The sequence below is a fragment of the Lolium rigidum genome, chromosome 1, assembly GCF_022539505.1.
Source record: "Lolium rigidum isolate FL_2022 chromosome 1, APGP_CSIRO_Lrig_0.1, whole genome shotgun sequence".
NCBI lineage: Eukaryota > Viridiplantae > Streptophyta > Magnoliopsida > Poales > Poaceae > Lolium > Lolium rigidum.
In genome coordinates this window covers 240,377,102-240,396,326 of record NC_061508.1, presented here as the reverse complement: position 1 = coordinate 240,396,326, position 19,225 = coordinate 240,377,102, and the positions used below count along the sequence as shown (strand labels likewise).

The 19,225-nt window shown below is 44.7% G+C and overlaps 3 protein-coding genes across 3 annotated transcripts; 1 reads left to right on the top strand and 2 right to left on the bottom strand.

Annotated features, from left to right (window-relative positions):
* Positions 1–1,856: 1,856 nt before the first annotated feature.
* LOC124691812 (RNA-binding KH domain-containing protein RCF3-like) lies at positions 1,857–7,662 on the bottom strand. The gene is made up of 8 exons (XM_047225090.1): positions 6,722–7,662; positions 4,725–5,171; positions 3,759–4,007; positions 3,141–3,368; positions 2,649–2,728; positions 2,470–2,578; positions 2,255–2,381; positions 1,857–2,167 (listed from the first exon to the last, which is right to left on the bottom strand). Exons 1-8 carry the CDS (start codon positions 7,460–7,462, stop codon positions 2,142–2,144), a joined length of 2,007 nt encoding a protein of 668 aa, XP_047081046.1. The 5' UTR covers positions 7,463–7,662; the 3' UTR covers positions 1,857–2,141.
* A 2,363-nt stretch (positions 7,663–10,025) lies between these two features.
* On the top strand, positions 10,026–14,147 carry LOC124683387. Its single transcript, XM_047217907.1, has 8 exons — positions 10,026–10,382; positions 10,530–10,670; positions 10,829–10,921; positions 11,003–11,129; positions 11,932–12,035; positions 12,402–12,482; positions 13,615–13,700; positions 13,791–14,147. Exons 1-8 carry the CDS (start codon positions 10,026–10,028, stop codon positions 14,008–14,010), a joined length of 1,209 nt encoding a protein of 402 aa, XP_047073863.1. The 3' UTR covers positions 14,011–14,147.
* A 1,007-nt stretch (positions 14,148–15,154) lies between these two features.
* On the bottom strand, positions 15,155–18,638 carry LOC124691804 (probable pre-mRNA-splicing factor ATP-dependent RNA helicase DEAH5). Its single transcript, XM_047225080.1, has one exon. It carries the CDS (start codon positions 18,627–18,629, stop codon positions 15,441–15,443), a length of 3,189 nt encoding a protein of 1,062 aa, XP_047081036.1. The 5' UTR covers positions 18,630–18,638; the 3' UTR covers positions 15,155–15,440.
* Positions 18,639–19,225: the final 587 nt, after the last annotated feature.

Sequence of the window (19,225 nt, the reverse complement as noted above, 5' to 3'; positions counted from 1 at the left end):
ACAAACTGTGCTCTTGGAGATGTTGGGTACTCATGCTTATTTGAGCGCATTTTCTTATCTAGAAATAGCCATTACCAATCTAATATGGTTATCTTTGCACCAGCCACTATATCATGGAATTCATGTATCATTTCAGAATAAACTGACATTTTTTTACTGTGTGGGATCCTGTGGAAAATCAATCCATGTAAGCACAAGAGGTGAAAGCTTACTAGGAGCTTGACTTATGTGGAATAGTCGATAGGTATCTGAAACCAAGCTCAGTGCAAGCAAGTGCAAGTTGTTTCCTTTGTTTCTTGCTTCAGTATGACTTGCAATAGAGAAGTGAATCATGTCAACTGATGTTACATTCAGTGGTTGCTGATTTCTTCAGTCTTAATTTACAGAGGCAACCCGATTTGCATGTCAGATGCGTGAACCAGCAAATGCAAGAAGCGGAGCTAAGCTGTTTAGCTTAGAGGTTATGGCTATCTGGGTGAAATCACTTTGTGCTTCATGTTGTGGGTATGCTACCCAGCTGGAAAAGCAATTGACTGGAAACTCGGTTTTGCTTTTGCTTTTGTTCCGATAGATCAGTGAAGAGCTATATTCGAAGTTAGCAAAGGCATCCATATTTTGCCAGTTTTTCTTTTGTTCTGCACTGTCATTTGTATCGGAGGAAAGAAGGAGGTGATTTCGCTTTTCGATGATCGTATTCCGGATTTGCTTGACTGTGAATTTACCAAGTGATGTAAGGGCACTCAAATTTGATTTTCTCCAAGCAACAATATAAGGGCCGTTGAGTTTGGTTTTCTAAAGAGTGGATAGAGATAAAAATACGATTAGACTGTGATTGGGCTTCCACCGTACGGCGAGGAGGCGCCCCATGGGGCGCCCCAACCACTAGTCAAATTTATAATCAGCAACATGCTTATGCTATCAATTGAACTGATGCCCCCCCCCCCCAACACCCTATGTAGGCAACCTGGAAGAATCCATATAATCATGCATCCCTAGTTTTAGCCGTGTGAGTGGTAGTGGGTGGTGTGTTGGTTCAGCACCTTCCTGCGTGCTGGAGCTGGCCATGAAAGATTGTAATCAAAACTGGGAAATACACTTTGGCTCATAGGAGTATTTGCTCTCATTGTGTGAATCCACATTTTGAAGTGTCAAAAAATTCTAAACTAAATTTTTACATGTACATCTAGAGATTTTATGTTGGTACACAAATTTTTAAAAAAAAGAAAAAAAAATGTGGCTCCTGTAAAAAAGACAAATTTTGATGATGTAACACGACTCCATACATCGCATTTTTTTGTCTTTTTTATACACCACACAAAATGTTGGTTTCCCATGAAAACATGTGTACGAACATAGAATGTCACGATGTACACCAACAATTTTATATCAATTTTTTTTAACATTTTAAAAATTAATTTTTAATTATTTTGTATAATGGGAGCATTTGCTCCTATGAGCCAAAAACGCCACCTCCATCAAAACTCTGCTTTCAATTAATACAAATCACCAGTTAAAAAAAAGGACTTCACCATGACTTGTTCCAGTGCCGGAATGTCATGGTTCGATGCAGGACTTCACTACAATTTGATCGCAGAATATCACCATTCGATGCAGGACCTTTCCACGATTTGTTGCAGTGCCAGAATATCATGTCAGCTCTAAATAGTTTTTTGCATACCAATAACACATGCGTGCGTAGGGATCCCCTTGTAAGAAGTTAAGATGAGATAACAGATAAGCACCCTGAGTTAAACTATTTGATGATAGCATCCAATCTGCAATTACTAGCACCAGCAAAAGAACACCATGCTACAGATTAGTAGAAAGATGTATTGATAGAAGTTTCATAAAAAAGCTTACCAGAAGAAATGTTATCCATTGTCCTTATTGTTCTACAAGCCTGTTCATTCTAATGAGGGAAAGACCAAGCACATCTTGGCTTCGTAACAGCTAATATCATACATGAACACTAGTACACGTAAAGCCACAAGGCTTAATCAGGGAAAAAATTATACAGCTAGAAGATAAACATCTCGCATGAACTCATGCACTCCACCTAAACTATGCAGGCAGTTCCTCGAAAGAATTAGACAAATGGCCCTATTGAACATTGCGATGGGTAAGATGCAGCAATGACTCCATTAGCCCGAAGGCATGTCATCTTGGACTGGCAGGTGGAAAGGGAATAAGAGTTATATATTTCACAGTGTAGACGATGTAATTCAAAGATAGGAAGAGTGCAAGAGAGACTCACTGCTAAGTATAAACCCCTGGAGCAAGCTCTGAGCTTTGTCGGCCTGCTCAGGGGTACCAGATATTCGGACAACCTTTTCCATGGCTCCAGGTCTATCTTCAGCAAGTGTGACAGATGCACCAGACATCTGTTTCCAGCAGAGTTTAGAAAGTAAGAGTGGCGAAGAAGTATCGGTATTTAGTTGCTAAGAAAAAAAAAATCAGGATATACAGCACCTCGCTTATCTGGGCAAGCTTGCTTCCAGCCCTCATGCTGAGGCTCGCAACTGCACTATTTGGTATGACAACTTCTAATGTGCTTCTAGTCACTAGGGGGACAGCAAATCTGATGGAGAAAAAAAATAAGGTGGTCATGGATCAACACGGAAGAACTGACAGTGTTCACACAAACTTACCGTTTTGGAGCACTTTGCCTTATATCATCGTTAATGTTGCTCCCTTGCTCAAATGATCCACTTGCACTAACTCCACTATCCTGCAATTAAACATTCGTATGTGTCGTCCAAGCATTATTATCAGACTCCAGATAAAGACACTAGAAGCAGTGACTAGAAGAGTAACATGCACTCTTTATCGAAAAAAGACGAAAAGTAAGATGCACTATATAACTCTGCTGCATACAGTATAAATATTCACATCATACAGTAAAAATTTGCCATGATTATGAATCATTTAGGTAAGTGTTTTTCTCTGCCATGAAGAATGCAACTTTACAAGCCACTGATAGTGCTTAACAGTAGATTGATGTATGGCGACTAAACACATTTTGAAAGACACAGACAGAAGGTATCAGAGAACATCAGGGGCAAACATACTTCAGGGGATTCCTCAAAAATAAAAAATAAACAGAGGGGGATAATACTTTGTTGCATCAAGCTCAGATATACCTTTGAGTGCCAAGAAGTTGTCATTTGTGGTGCTTGTTGGTACATGCCCATTGGAAGGTCATTTCCAGGGTACAGTCCACGAGGTGAGTCTTTTGCTGGAGAAATGGATCCATGCACATTAATGCTGCCAATTTGGTTGGGACCAGACATCTCACGGTATAAGTAACTCAGTAATTTCGTAGTTACTTGCATGAGAGCATTCCGAGCAGCTCTAATCTCTCCTACAATCTGGTAAAACATATTGTGGTTAACCTCACAAATAAAGGGACAATAAACTTCTAACTCAAACAATATAAATTTTGCATCTGTGTAAGGCAACATAGAATATTAACATGGAACTTTATAAATTAATGCATAACCTATTGCTCATTCCTCATGGGCAAGAAGCAACTAAGAAACATGCCAACTCCATCTTGGCTCAAAAAACAAAGAACTAAACCGATACTGCTGCATTCCAACTGTATTGACACAGAAATACCATCTGCAACCCTCATAAATAATTGATATGAACTTCCAAAAAAACAATTATACAGCCATGTAGTCATTTTGCACATGAATCTACATGGTTAGATTCTCAAAAATAGCACAAGTGAAGATGTACTGCCAATGAAGACCAACCTGTATGAGCTCATCAGATTCTAAAGCGCAAGATGGAACTTGTTCCCTTGGTAATATCTGTATATTTGCGCTAGTTTGCCTCTGTATATCAGATAATGATCCGTCCCTTCCCTCAAAGCAAGCAATTTCACTTGAAGGGACAAGTAACCTTGTTGTGATAATGTTATCCTTGTCAGGGCCAAGATCTACGATATAGGTTTGAATGTGCAGCAATGCTTCTTGAGCTGGAAAAAGCTCGTGATCTGGGCCCTATATCAAAATTAAGGGTACGTTAATAATATAAAACGGCACCCCTGAGGGGAAAAAGTGATCCCAAATTTAAGTGAACACAAACTGAAGTATATGTGTTCATAAAACTTCCACTAGAACAAACTTAAGTATTTCAAATAAACAGATATCAAAGTATCTATGCATCATGCCATAAGGCCAAAGTAAGGTTACACGCAAGCAAAGACTGTTGTTAACCATTAAGCAATATGTGCCTTTTTTCAACTAGAATTGCTTCGCAGATCTCAAGATTGAAACTGTACAGATATAGTGTACTCCCTCCGTTCCATATTAGTTGTCGCGGACTCGGATGTACCTATACACAAAATGTGTCAAGATACATCAAAATCATCAACAACTTGTGTGTAGGTACATCCAAGTCTGCGACAACTAATATGGAACGGAGGGAGTACTGAATAGCTGAGCTAGCGTCTCCCAGTTTCATTTAAATTAGATAACTACTGAAAGTTCCATAACTGGTGAAAATCACAAACTTCCATAGCTGAGTCTCGTCAGGCAACAAGTCAAAGACCGCTGGAGCAAGTTAACTCTCCCAGATAGCAGCAACCTAGCAAGTGATGCTACTTTAGATTGGTGCTACAATCGGTAACATATTTAGGTGAAAGTATACCATGCATCTAAAGAAGCAGGCTAGTATGTAGGGCGCTAAAGTACAGGGACATAAGTTATGTCAATTACCTCTCTAGATGTGATGATTAGAGCCCTTTCATCAGATCCAGCAATATGATCAGTAAGCCGAACATCAACACCAACGTCAACCTGTAACATCTCTATTATTCCATCACGTGATCCTACTAAACTGTTAGCCTTGTCATTTGGGCAAAGAATTCGAAATATGATTTCATCAAACGGCATCTCTGGATGTTCATTGAACTTGCTACCATTTGAATCAAACTCATATCCTGGTGGCTCCATGCTACCATTATTTCTAATTTGATCGAATCGGGCATAAGGTTCTTCAAATGCAGGCATCGGCTGACCACCCAAGTAATCATCAGCCTGAGAAATTCGATGCTCTGGTGAATTCCGCCCGCGGAAGGGACCACGATCACGGTGTAAGCTTTCTTTCAGACGGTCAGAGATAATTAGTACCGCCTTTTTAACACAATTCCCTTCTCCAACAATCTGTAATAACATATCATGAGAATAATACACCTCAGAAGACAGGGTTTACAATGAAAAAAATGGGAGCAAAAGAAATTTGTCCTTTTATGCATCTAAAATCACAATTACAATTATATGGTGTCAAGAAACAATGAAGCCCCAGTAGTTCTCCACAAAGTAACTGGCAGATTATAAAGTCACTGATAAACCACAATATTTAGAGTTGGCGTTTCCGGATTCAAGCCTATTTTGAGGAAGATGAATTTGGAACCATAAGTGACTACCTGGAAGACATTTATTTGGATGGTGCGTCAGATTTAAGCTATAGTTAATAAGTTTAACAACCAGAAAAGGATCGAGAACAAATGCATAGCTACCAGCCTACAGTAATTTTTGAGCAGGACATATCCTGGGAATCAGGGTGATCAATCAACAGAATTGTGAGAGCTAGGATGGGAAAAGGTTAAAGGTCGCCACGAAGCCCAATTTTGAGCGTAGCTGATTAGGCATCACTCAGTATATTGTAAGAGGAGTCAAACATTCATCTGTTTAATTTGTCTTTAATTTTAAGCTTCTTACTGTTGTTTGCATCTGAGAATATTCAGTTTGTTCAGGATAAGATACCTATGGTTGGTATGAGCAACTAGGAGACGTACACTTAGGTGTTCCGGCTAAACAAGACCCATACTACCAAAAGGCGGGTATAGAACACATATAGGGAAGACAGACACATTATCCGGGGGTGTCACCGTTTGCATCGTATCAGTATCATAAGAAAAGATTGATTGTTGTGAGTGATTTTACTACCCTTCCAGACTTAGCAGGTAATGAAGCTGCTGACGAGGGAGGAAATGTCCGTTGAAAATAAAGCGAACCAGTGGGGCTTAAAAGTAACTCTTTTTTTTACTGATTTATTTACTGTATGAAGCCAATGATTATCAGCATACCACCTCAATGTCACTCCACGTGGAAGCAAATGAACTTGAGATACCATAGCAGACTCGGTAGAGGGAATATACACATATGAAAGAAAACAGAGGACTTGTGTACTAGAATAACGTAATTGCAGAAAAGTTTCTCCTTGGTTTCATCTATCCACACGCTTTTACCTTCCCACTAACTCAACACGGTAACACCCCTAGAAGAAAGACGCGCAGGACTTACCATAACTTGAGAATTTCAAAACATGGATACCATAACTTGCTCAATGGCTTACTTCCCGCGTCTCCTTACACACAAGTAATACTTTCCAATGGGACAGCAGCTGTGGCACTAAGGGCCACATCAAAAGGTCATCACGGAAAGCAAATCTTGTACGCAGAAGATGCGGCATTCACTCACTCAATCACTAAGTTAAAGGAGTAGCTGTTTAAGCTGCATTCAGTCCGAGTCTTCTCCATCAAATAACATAATCTTTTAACGCGCATTTGTTTCCTCTTTTAGTTCATCAGCTAATGGTTCAGAATGGAGCGGTGACACGTCTTACGTTCCACTCAAAACACCAACTTTGACGCTCATTATCAAGCCAGAATCGAAAACATCTAGTACAACATTTGCAGCAGGCGCCATACCTGCACAACCTCCTCGGACAAGGACACGCAGCGCGGCGTGTTCTGGTCGCGGGGCAGGATCCGAATGTGCGTCTTGGTCTCGGACCTCATCTGCTCGATGATCTTGCCGCCCTTGCCGAGCAGGCACCCCACGTGCTGGCGCGGCACGACGAGCCTCGTGGTGACCTTGCCGCGGTCGCGGGCGTCCTTGCCCCTGGGCCCGTACTCGCCGTCCTCGTCCCCGTCGTCGGGCTGCGTGTCGAGGATCCGGCGGTGCACCATGAGCAGCGCCTCCTGCGCGGGCGAGAAGGCCTGCGGGCGCGCGCCGCCGTCCGCGTCGCCGTCGGCCGTCTCGATGGCCCGGACGGGGTCCCCGGCGAAGGGCGCGTGGACGGTGATGGTCGCGCCGGTGTCGTCCTGCGCGTCGGCGATGAAGCCGGCGGTGAAGCCGTAGATCTTGGACTCCGGGCAGATGATGCGGAAGGAGGTGGTCGGGGCGGGGCCCGCCGCCGCGGAGGAGGAAGGAGGGGGAGGCGGCGGGGGCGCGAAGGGCGGCGGCGCGGGGTCCGGGGGCAGGAAGCCGCCGCGGCGGTCGGGGCCGCCGCCTCCCCCGGGGGGCCCGCGGCGGTGGTAGTTGTTGGCGTTAGGGTTCGGGCCGCCGGCGCCGGCGCCGCGGCGGTCGAAGCGTGGCTTGGAGCGTGGCGGCGGCGGCGAGTCCTGGTCGTTGTAGTGGTAGCCGCGCTTGGAGCGGGAGCGGTCCATTGGTGGATTCAATCCGGGAGCTTTTGCGTTCGTTTTTTGTCGTTCGATTCCCTGATTCGAATCCCGTTGGATTGATGCGGTTCGGAATTGGAATTAGGGTTTACAGAGAGAGGTTGGGGAAGAACGGGAGGGAGCTGGCCGACAGGGAACGTACGCGGCCTGCCTGATGCCCCCCGGATCCACTCCAGCTGATGACTACTGTCACTGGCTACTGCGAGTGTAGGTAGGTATACTCCAGCCTTTTTAGGGCTGATTTAAGCTCTTCCCCTTTTCGATTTGATTCAAACCGTTTTCGATTCTTAGAATTGAAACAAACTTTACATACTCCCTTGGTTCCATAATTCTTGCCAGTTTAACTCAATTATGAACCTTTGGTTAGCACCTTGGACTCATATATGCATATTTATCGAGGCATAAACTTCGGTACTACTCCCTCCATCTCATTGCTTAGGGCGTAATTTTTTTTGCACAGTTTTTAAGGAGAGCCCCGGTAGGAGAGAAATAAACGCCAGTTTCCATCTTTACCCCTGCATGCTCGCGCGATTAGTGCCTCTTCCGCACGCGTTGGAGCTCCTCGTTTCCCTGGACCCCCTCGTTTCTCGGGCTCGACCACTCAGGATAGTGGGCTAATTTGACCGGGTTTTGAGGAAGGAGAACGGAAAAGAAGGGGCAAACTCAGGAGATTATCAATCCACAACCACCCGCGCCCTAAGTATTAAGGGAAAACCGGAAAAAAATTGCGCCCTAAGCACTAAGGCGGAGAGAGTAATACTAAGGGGCGTTTGGTTCCAGATTGCCAAGCCAAGATTTGGCCCGCCACAACAGCTTTGGCCAGCGTTTGGCTAACTTGCAAGCCAGAGTCACGAAGTTCCTTTGACACACTTTCCATTAGCAAAACCTTGGCGGTCTTTTTTGCCCGCCAGAACTTGCCACAGTATCCTTGCCACATTTGATTAACCACCCAATAGGCTTATCTCGCCATAAAATTTGGCAAGCCACATGTGTGGCAAACACCAATTTTTGGCTTGGCGATCTCTGGCTGTGAACCAAACATCTTTTAATATATTAACACACCTTTAGTACTTTCATAGTGTAATAATACCTATTCATCCTATTATTGTATTTTTATATGCCTGATTGTTGAACAAAAATACAAAAAAAAACGTCAATTTGTTCTGTTATTTCGTTTGGAGAACATTATTGTGAAGCTTATTTACTTTATTTACATGTGAGACCATGGTAGGTTGTGTAGTGATCGTGTGTGGCCTAGCACCTTACTCGTAGCATTACATGTAGGTAATTTGAATTTTGAATATCCGTGTTTATGTGCCATTATCATATTAATAAGAATGAACAATCCTATATGTATTGGAAGGTATTAAATAAAGCTCACAAATGACGATCGAGTTCCTAATTTGCCACATGCATCTGTATCCAATCCAATACCTTACATTGTTCTTATCCTTAGAAAGACAAGTCCAGGTATGGGGTGCTTGGTTTTCTGTCTCGCCATTTTCATTTCTTTTTTTTTTGCCCCCAATCTCCAGAGTTGCACAAAAATTTCTCTAGATCTGCGTAGCTTTATATGGTCTCGAAGTTGAGCCTCACAAGGTCATTATTTTTGTTTGCTGGACAGACAATGGCGCAAGTTAGAGAACTTCGAATTCCAACACGAGAAGTTGTAGACTAAAAAATTGTGATGGTTTTATTGGACTCACACATGGAAAATGAATACTTACAAGCCATACAAACATTGTGATAACAACCTTTTCTTATCATAGATTCATCAACCCTTAAAGCCGATATTTGCAATATTTGTATAGTTGTAGAAATCTGATGTTGATTTGCCGCTATAGTATAATGATCAAGACTCGGAAGATTCAGAGCAAGAAGAACAATTGACAAATTATAATGAGAAGAGTCATCTATAAAAAAAGTAATACCTATTACAACCAAGAACCGATGTTTCTATGGGTACAAACGAGTACAGATGTGTTCTCTTGGTGCCACTTAAGACTTCTTATGTAAACGGCTCACTACATTATGTGCTAAATGGTTGTATTTGCAGCTAATCTTCCTGAAGGAAACTATCTAAAATTTAGAACAAACTTGAGTAATGACAACTATCTCATAGAGTTATGAAATGGAATAAGGTCTAAACACGTAAATCACATATGGATACCAAACTCCGCATACCCTAGTTGAACGGAACCAAAAATACGGCTTGGAATACAAAAAACAATCTGATTTTGTTTACAAGTTCAATTAGATGCTTCATAAAAAATTTAAACACAAAAACGGTTTATGATTTTAAATATTCTAGGCCATGGAGCCTAATAATTAGTTGAATTTCTAGACGGATATCTTTTTCTATAGATTGGGTCAAGCTTTTAAGAAATTTTATCTTTGAAGAAAAATATATTTCAGTTAACAGAAGGATAAAAACTTGAACTTTGCAGTGCCAAATTTTACAAAAGAAAATGAAAAATCCAAAACATCACCATTTTCGTTGCTCTGAACTTGGGACTGGTGTTCCGCGAAGCAATAAAAAACAGCGGCGTCGATGTTGGCTCCTCCCGCCTCCATCCGTGCCCTCGCCTTCCACCGCCGCCTCCCCTTCCCCCGCGTCCTCCTTCCCCACTCGCCGCCTCCGCCGCCTCCGCACCCCTGCCCCACCCCCGCGCGCTCCCTCATGGTCTCCCCCGCCGAGACAGCCAGCGAGGAGGAGGCGGAGGAGGAAGCCCTCCCCGGTGCCGCCGGCGCTGGGGACGGCGGCGAGGTGAGCACGGAGGAGTGGCAGCGATGGGGCACCTCTGCGCCTCTCCCGGCCGTGGTGTCCGACGTCGTCCGCCAGCTGCTCGACATGGAGTTCGTGGCCGGCGAGAAGATGCGCTTCGGCGGCCCCGGCTCCAAGATAAAGGTAAAAATCGCCTTTTTTTTTTCTTTCTCCAATCACTTGTCGGATCTAGAGTTTTGCTGTTGCTTCTCTTGTGCTCGACGGGGCAAGAATTGAATCGACGGGAATGCTCGTGAACTCATCATGGCTTGATTTTCTCTCGACTCGTAGGGCGATTTCAAGGACGTGGAGGACAGGAAGCACAGGGCTGTCTACGAGACCCTCGCCGACTCCGACCAGAAGCTGCAGTACTACTCCGCCCGGCAGATTGGTTGCCGTCTGCTCGGGAGCAGGGGCTATCTGTGCCAGAAGGTAGCCTACGAGTCTGATCGAATTCCCTGTTATACACAATGCACCAATTCGTGTTTAACTGTTCTCTGAACTGAAGCTTGTTTTTGCATGCACTTCTGACTTGTGCACTCATCTTCATTCCAAGAGCTTTCCTGATGTATCGACCTCTAAAATTGCAGTGCTGGCTACCGATGGAAGACTGCATGTGCTCGAAACTTGCCCCTCGCAGTTTGTGGAGGGGAATAAGATTCTGGCTATACATGCATCCGAAGGTCTGCCTGAAGATCATATGCTGCATTTGCTGCTATATCCTTTCTTTGGATTGTGTGAGCATCTCTGTTCTGTTCTTTCAGGACTTCTTGCGGCAAAACAATACTGGGAAGTTACTCTGGCAAGTATTTGGCGTCGATGCTGCGTCCCTGTGTCTCTTTGGCATCCAAGAGCATGAAGATATCATGTGGGATGCATTCCAGCGTTCAGGTAATCCCCAAAACACCTTTGATAAACAAAACATGTGGATTCTTCTTAGGACGGGAGCTTGTTAGGCCTTAACTTGCTTATTTTTTATGTCTTGCTTAATTGATAGCCTATCCTTATATAGAGGGGTGACTTTATCACTGAAAACCTATCTTGAAGCAAGGAATCCTTTAAATGCATGCAGCTAACTAACTCAAGATATAAACTTCCAATCAAATGGTCCAATGCATGATACAATTAATCAGTGTGGGTAGTAGCTACCTTGTCCTGTGTTGCTTTGATCCCACATCCTTAACAGCTCCAGATTAGGCAAATGACATCCAAGGTGGCCCTTTTTGCTTTGTGATTCCTTTATATACTGTTTGTACTGAATGCTGTGCATTGTTCGGTGTTCCTTTTCTGTTTCTAGTTTCCACGTAGGCCTTTTTGGTTTAATCACTGTGAGTGAGTCTGCCCATGCACTGGTTGTTTGAGCTACGTTGTAGCTATTGAATTGAATTCTTTCTTGCTGTTGCATTGATTGATGATGACAGAACCTCAGAAGTTATGCTTCACACAAACAAATGCAGATTGCAAGTATTGATGCCTGGATCATGTCATTAGGACTGGAATGTTGTGTTGACCCTATTTATTTACCTTTTAGGGGAAATATTTTGTTTAATTACTTGTGCTCCATAGAAGATCGCGTCATTGATCAATCATTTAGTAAACCTATTAGTCTGTTTATCCTTAACTTGGACGTGTATGCTTATTGTGTTCTTCCCATTTAAATACTGTATGTATCTGTTTTGATTTTGCCTTCCAGGAAAGGAGAAGGTCTCATTTCTGTACCCAAATAAGAGTGTGACCCCCAAGTGTGTCAAGGATCTTAAATTTGATGATTTGACCTTGAATGCTGACCTTCAGGTGGTACGTATTTCTTTTCTCTAAGCATGTCTTCTGTGACTTAACTGTTGCAGACCTAACTTTAGTATTCAAAATGTTTACCGTGTAACTGCATAAGCAATATGTCCCACTTGTGACTTCATTTGTTGGCACTTTATCATCATCATTATTATTACTACTATTATTATTTATATGTTAAAAGTACTGATATTGACCCAGTCCTTTGAATGTATACTGATTTTAAGTGTTTATGCTGTAATATAAGAGATATTACCTTTCATGGTAGAAATAACACGATGCTGCAAGTGCAAGATATCACTGTATTAATTCCCAAAAAAAGAATATATCACTGTATTAGTAGATGGTAACGACTTATCTTATGCACTGTAGGGAGTGCAACGTGAGCCCCTTAACTTGGTTTTGCTTGATGGTACCTGGAGTAATTCTGCCGCATTATACAGAAGGCTGAAGGTACAGTTCAGTGCATTCCTTATTCAGCATACTGCACTCCTACTATTTGTTTGTGTCTGCTTCCTCTTAAAAAATCAGATTGATGCAATCTTGGTTTACATGTAACAAATGTTGTTCAGCCGTTCAGGTAAGCTTCATCCTTTTTACTTCTTCCATGTGATTGTGTACTCCTCTTAAACAAGGGGAAACCACTCCCTAGGGGTCTGCATAGATCCTGGGAGCCAAATGAGCAGAACAGATTCATCTCTTGGAGGAAGAAGCTGTCGCAACGGAAGAAAGGGAAAAGGCCCATTTGCCCATAGGGGCCCTCTGCTGCTACTGCCACAGAGGGCAAATACACCTGCCTCTTCTAGTATCCACTTGCCTCTTTTCCTCTCTTGCAATGCAGTCAGCTCTCTTTGACTCTCCCTTGGACACACAACCAATATGTCACCGCCACCTCTCCCCCGTAGAGGAAGCAAACCTGGAGTAGAGACGGTGGTGCTGAGGTGTGCTGCTGTGTAGCATGGTCATTGGTGGGGATGGGGGATGGTGTGCAGAGTGTGCTGCCATGGATGGCGAATCTGAATATGGACCACCAACCTGAGCAGGAGAGGAGCCGACGGGAATGGGCCTCGCATGTCAGAAGAATCATCTTGCACAGTATGGTTGACATTGTCTTAAGGGTTACCAAGTTTTAAGATTGTGTTCTTCTTTTCAGATTTTTAGGAACTTTGAAACATAGTTTTCAGATGGGTTTCACCGTAACTTGTTTTCCACTAGATATTTTCTCATATACTAGGGCCTTGTTGATCCGCGGAATTTAAAAAAAATGCAGGATAGCAATGCCATATCCACTTGATCCGTACATGTTTGTGTTTGCACCAAAGTTCGTTTGAATGAACCATAGGAAAAACAAATGAATAATAATTCTGAATGCTTAATAATATTTGTGGATGGTAAATTTCATACGAAATGTATTGCAAAGCAATCCCTAGAAAAATATAATCCTACAAATCAAACAACCCACATAGGAAAGTTTCTAAGGATTCAATCCTCCAAATTTTCTGTGAAAATTGCTTTAAATCAAAGAGGCACTAAAGCATGCCACTATTAACAAGTGAACCTGGGTTCTAATATCTGTGGTTTACAGGAGAGGTGGACTGCAATATGGGGGGAGGAAGACATACCTTGTATCTCACTGTCTATGCTGACCGCCTCAGTGATGCATAAACTGCGGTGAGCTAAAAAACTACACTTGTTATCTGTATTGATGGGTTTCTTTGTGTCTCTGAACCTTACTTTTGCTGACATGTTTCCGTGAAACAGACCGCAACCAGCGTGGGATCGTACCTGCACTGCGGCAGCTGCAGCTGGTCTCCTCTCTGAATTGCACATGCGGCCTGAGCTGAGTGAATTTGATCTCGAAGGGCAAGCTGAGGCAGTGGAGTGCTCGCTGGATATCTTGCTAGATGCTCTCACAGTTCGACGGGTTCGCCTGGGTCGGTCTATTACCCGAAGAGAGAGACATAGAAGGGACTGCATATAGTGGAAGGTGCTCACTACATCTGCTTATAGATTATGATATGCCTGGGAGGTTTATTTAGTCCTTTTTGCAGAATCGGAGAGTTGATCAGAGTCTTTTAATTCACTAATTCATCATTGCGGCGGTGTTCATTTTGTTAATGGTTTTGTGTTGCAATTACTGCTATGCAGAATTTTGGCAACAAACTGATATGCAAACTACATATGTAAGGTTCTAGCTGCGTTGCTAGAAACAGAATGAAATGAAAAAAAAAAACCGAAGGTGTATGAGATTAATGTGTTGTGAGAGGATCGCACACAGGCTAAAACAGTGCAAGTCTGTACTGTTTAGCTATAGGAAATATTCAGTATTCCTACAGCTACTTCTGAATGTCCTGCATTTGCGCACATGGTGATGAAGTAAAACAGAGCTTAATCAGTACATCACGTGTGCTCTTAAATCAGTGGCACATTCTTCAACTAACATTAGGGCGCACAGAAAGCAGAGAGGCTATCTAGTGTCTCCATCAATTCCAAGTTGAAGACTCCTACGCCACCTGTAGTTTTGTACTCCCTCTCTCACAGTTTATTAGGTGTGTTCGTATTTCTAGGTCGCAAATTTAATCAAGTTAGCATTAGTTATATGTTATAAAAATTATATTATTAGAAAGTTTAGATGTTGTATTTTCTAATGATATAATTTTTACATTATACGATTTAAATTATGTAGGTTAAATTAGCGACCTAGAGATACGGGGAAGACTAGTAAACTGAGACGGAGGGAGTAGCAAGATAACATAGATATATTTCCTGGAGGAACAAGGTGTCACGATTAATGCATCATTTTATGGAGGAAACACAGGCCAAAGATGTATGTAAATAAACATGAAGTTCACCCACCTTATAAAAGAGGAAAAACCCCAAAACTAAAGTTCCTGTTTCTGAACAACTATTGTACAAGGAGTCAGGGATGTTTATCCCAAGGAAAAAATATGTTTATCCTGAGCAACAGGACCTGAATCCGTTGCACCATCATTGGTGGATTGGTTTGGTGAGTGATGACAGATCAACCCCACAGGGCAAACATATGTCGTCATGAATATAAAAAAATAACAGCCAGAAAACAATGCACAGGTTTAGCTCTGAAAATCAACAGTGAAACAACGACAATACAAAGTTTCCTCGTGGGACAAGATATGTACATGCATTTTGGGTTATATCTAAACCAGAGGTGAAACATTGTCCCACAAGACTTCTAAATCCAAACAGAAAAAAGAAAGCTACATGCGTGTGCCAAACAGAAAAAAGAAAGCTACATGCGTGTGCCACTACTCAACACCCCGCTCGTTCCAGCACATTCATCGGGTAGAGATTACTATGTATTTACACTTTTACTCAAGCCTAAATTACATCGAAGAGCAGCAAGAGAGAAGTAAACCCATGCTCGGAAAGAAATTATCCATGGCGCTTGCTGAGGCGCCACGAGTTGGGCTCGTTGTATCTGTCATGCAGAGGCTCGAGCCTTTCCTGGCGCTTCCGCTTGCTCATCTTTGCCGGGTCGATAGATTTGTAGAACCTCGGTGCCAATTCGACAAGCCATGCTGGGCTGATGGCTGTGACCTCCCTCATGTACTCTTTCGAGGTCATGACAATTTCATTGTAAATCACCCATTGTGGCTGCTGATGAAAGAGTGCGCTGCTTGGGTGGATATATACCTGCTGGTTATCAGCAAGGGTCCTGTATCCTCCTCCCTGGGGATCCTTCCTGGCAGTGTTGAAGAAGAAGCCTGCGGTGATGGCTCTTCTTACCTTTGTGAGATCATTGCCAGCAGAGACAACATCAAGCCTATACCTGTCCATGATCTCCAGGAGCTGCTTCCTCACATCCTGTGCTCTCCTCAGCGATGATATCTGAAGAAAATTCTCAACGCACCATGGCCCCGAAAACTGTTTTGCCTTCCATGCCTGATACACGGTGAGTAAAGTGATGTGATCCCCTTCCGGCTGGAAAAAGTTACCCCTTTTCCGGTCCGCCTGAGTTTGTTTTTCCCTTGGACGGTAGAACACATTCCCAGTTTGAATCATTGCAATGATAGTCACTATCTCATCACTGCATCCGAGGTCCACACTAGCCAGGAGCATTTTCGAAAGTGGTGGTTCTTGTGGAAACTCGGCCATCTTTCTCCCTAGTTTAGTAAGCAGACCTTCTTCATCTAAGGCACCAAGGCTGTACAGCTGTTCCATAGCAGAGATAAGTGCTTGAGGTGCTGGAGGGTCCATGAAGTCAAATGCCCCTAGTTCATTGATCCCCATTGCCTTCATATTAAGAACTGTCCACCCCAAGTTTATCCTCTGAATTTCCGGAGTTGACGTTGGGGGCATTTCATTACGATACGCGCTTTCTGTGTACAGACGGTAACACTTGCCTGGGCCTGTACGCCCAGCACGCCCTGCTCTTTGCTTAGCTGATGCCTGCGAGATTGGAGTGATAACCAGTGAATCCAGTCCTCGTTTCGGGTTATAAACATTAACTTTTGCAAAGCCTGGGTCAACAACATAGTATATCCCATCAATTGTAATAGATGCTTCTGCGATGTTGGTTGCCACAACCACCTTCCTCTTCCCAGGAGGAGTAGGTTCAAAGATCTTTGACTGCATTTCACTTGGAAGGGCACCGTACGCTGCATAGATTAGCAAATCAGGTGCATCCTCACCCAGAGCCTTCATCTTCTCGTGAAGATAGCTACAGGCATGATCAATCTCTTCCTGGCCAGTCAAGAACAAGAGGATATCGCCTTCAGGTTCACTCATATGAATCTCCAACACAGTGCGCAATGCAGAATCCATGTAATCGCTCTGTGGCTGTTTTGCATACAGTATCTCCACAGGAAACGTTCTTCCAGGAATGGTGAAAATATTGCAATCGAAGAAATATCCAGAGAATTTCTCTGCATCAAGAGTAGCGGAAGTGACAATCAACCTGAGATCATCTCTCCGCCTAATCAGCTTCTTTAGCAAGCCAAAGAGGATGTCCGTATAGATGGTCCTCTCATGTGCCTCATCAAGCATGATCACAGAGTAACCAGAGAGGTTCCTGTCTACCATAATCTCCCGTAGGAGCATACCATCTGTCATATACTTGATGACCGTATCAGGTCCAGTGCGATCGTCAAAACGTATACAGTAACCAACTTCCTCTCCCAATCGACAACCAGACTCCTCTGCTACCCGCTTCGCAACCGACTCCGCAGCAACCCTGCGAGGTTGCGTGCACGCGATTTTCCCACCTGCAGTGTAGCCTGCCTCGGCAAGGTACTGGGTAACCTGCGTAGTTTTCCCTGACCCCGTCTCGCCGATAACGACCAAAACAAGATTGCGATGAACAGCTTCGATGAGCTCATTCTTCAGCCTGTAAATTGGAAGGCTCTGCCTCTGCTCCTTCAGGGAGAGGCTCGACCTCTGCCCGAACGTTACAGCCTTCCCATAAGACTCCTTCTTCCACTCCGGCATGCTCCGCGCTGATAGGCCGGCGCCCCTCAGTTCCTGCGCGATACACCGCCCACCAGCATCGGGCACAGGATCCTCCCATGGCCGATTGAGATCCTTGGGGATGGAGTCAAGCATTGCTCTCTGCTCGTGGCTCTGAATGTCACGCCGCTCCTTGACAAGCGCGGCTTGCAGTGTTGCAGCCTGGCTCATTGATCCTTCCGGATTCCTGGAAATCCTGACCGGAGACAGTTCAACCGAGGAGCGGCCCTGTCCAGATAAGAAGGGTGGCTCGTCTTCGTTGAGCTCGATCTCGAGCTCCTCCTCCATTTCTTCTTCTTCTTCTTCCTGGTACTGTGTCCCCTCATCATCGAGCGCAGCGGGGTAGTCCCTCGCATTCAGTGCCCCGGAAGCAATCAGCTGTTTGAGCTCCCACCTCTCCGGGGAGCTCATCCGCCTTGCCCGCCTCCGCGGCGCAGGCAGCCCCTCCTCGGCAATCACAATTCCTGACAGCCCAACCCTCTTCCCAGAGGTTCCCGCAGGAGCAGCCGATCGATTGGCCCTAGGGATAGCATCATCAACAGATAGAGGACGCGCTGGCGGCGGGATCTCCCTTCCGGTTTCCTGGTCGAGGTCCAGCATCGACAGCGCTAGGTTCCCCCAGTCCAGGGAGACGACCTTGACGAACACTCCCTGGCCGCGCCTCACGGCGGCGAGGGCGGGCATCCGGGAGGCGTGGACGAGCCCCTCGCGGCCGCGCGCGCCGTCGAGGCGCACGAAGCACCCGGCGTCCACCACCCGCGTGACCCTCCCGTGGTACACCAGGTAGAGCTCCGGATCCGCAGCGCCCTCTTCCTCCTCTTCCTCACTGTCGGAGGCGGGGTTTTGGGGAGCGGGAGCGGCGGGGATGGCGTGGATGACGGTGTGGAGGGTGCGGGCGAGGTAGTCCGGCGCGTCGAAGTCGTGGTCCCTGAGCCTGGCGTGGAAGTCGGCGACGGAGGGGGAGCGGCGGGCGAGGTGGACGATGAACTCGGCGAGGTCGCGGTCGCCGACGCCGCCGTGGGCCTCCAGCTCGGAGCAGACCTTGGAGACGAGGGATAGGTCGGTGAGCCGCCGCATCGCTTCGCTCGCCCCGCCGGACGAGCCCGCCCCCGCCATGGGCGCGTCGGCGGCTGCGGCGGCGGTCGGGTTGGATGCTCGCGATGCGGCGAAGGGAGAAATTAAGAATCGTCAAAATCGCGTTGTTGCTCGACAGATTATGGGCCCAAATCTCAGTCACATACGGATACGGCTCGGAGACGAAGTCGGTTCCTCGTGTCTGATTTGGATCCTACAGTAGTAGAGTCGGTGTTGAAAGCTGAAACTTGGAATTTTGGCCAGGTCTTTTTCTTAGACTAGCCACATCATAGATAGTATCATGCATTCCATGCATACAAAATGCTAATGTGGCAGTGCAATTAAGGATGAGAGAGATTGTACTAGTATCATAGGTAGATACTGTATCATAGCACATACTACTAGAAAAATTAATGTCAAGTAAATCTTGTACATATATTTGCATTGAGATTCTACAAAACAATTAATATATGGAGACCATGATACTAGTATATGATACCATGCATTGTAGAGATAGTAACATCTAGTAGTATCATACGCATGATACTTCTATATGATACTATGCATTGTGACTAGTCTTAGGGCGCGGTTTGGTTCGGTAGGCTCGCATCGGTCCAGCAAAAATCGATTAGTTTGGT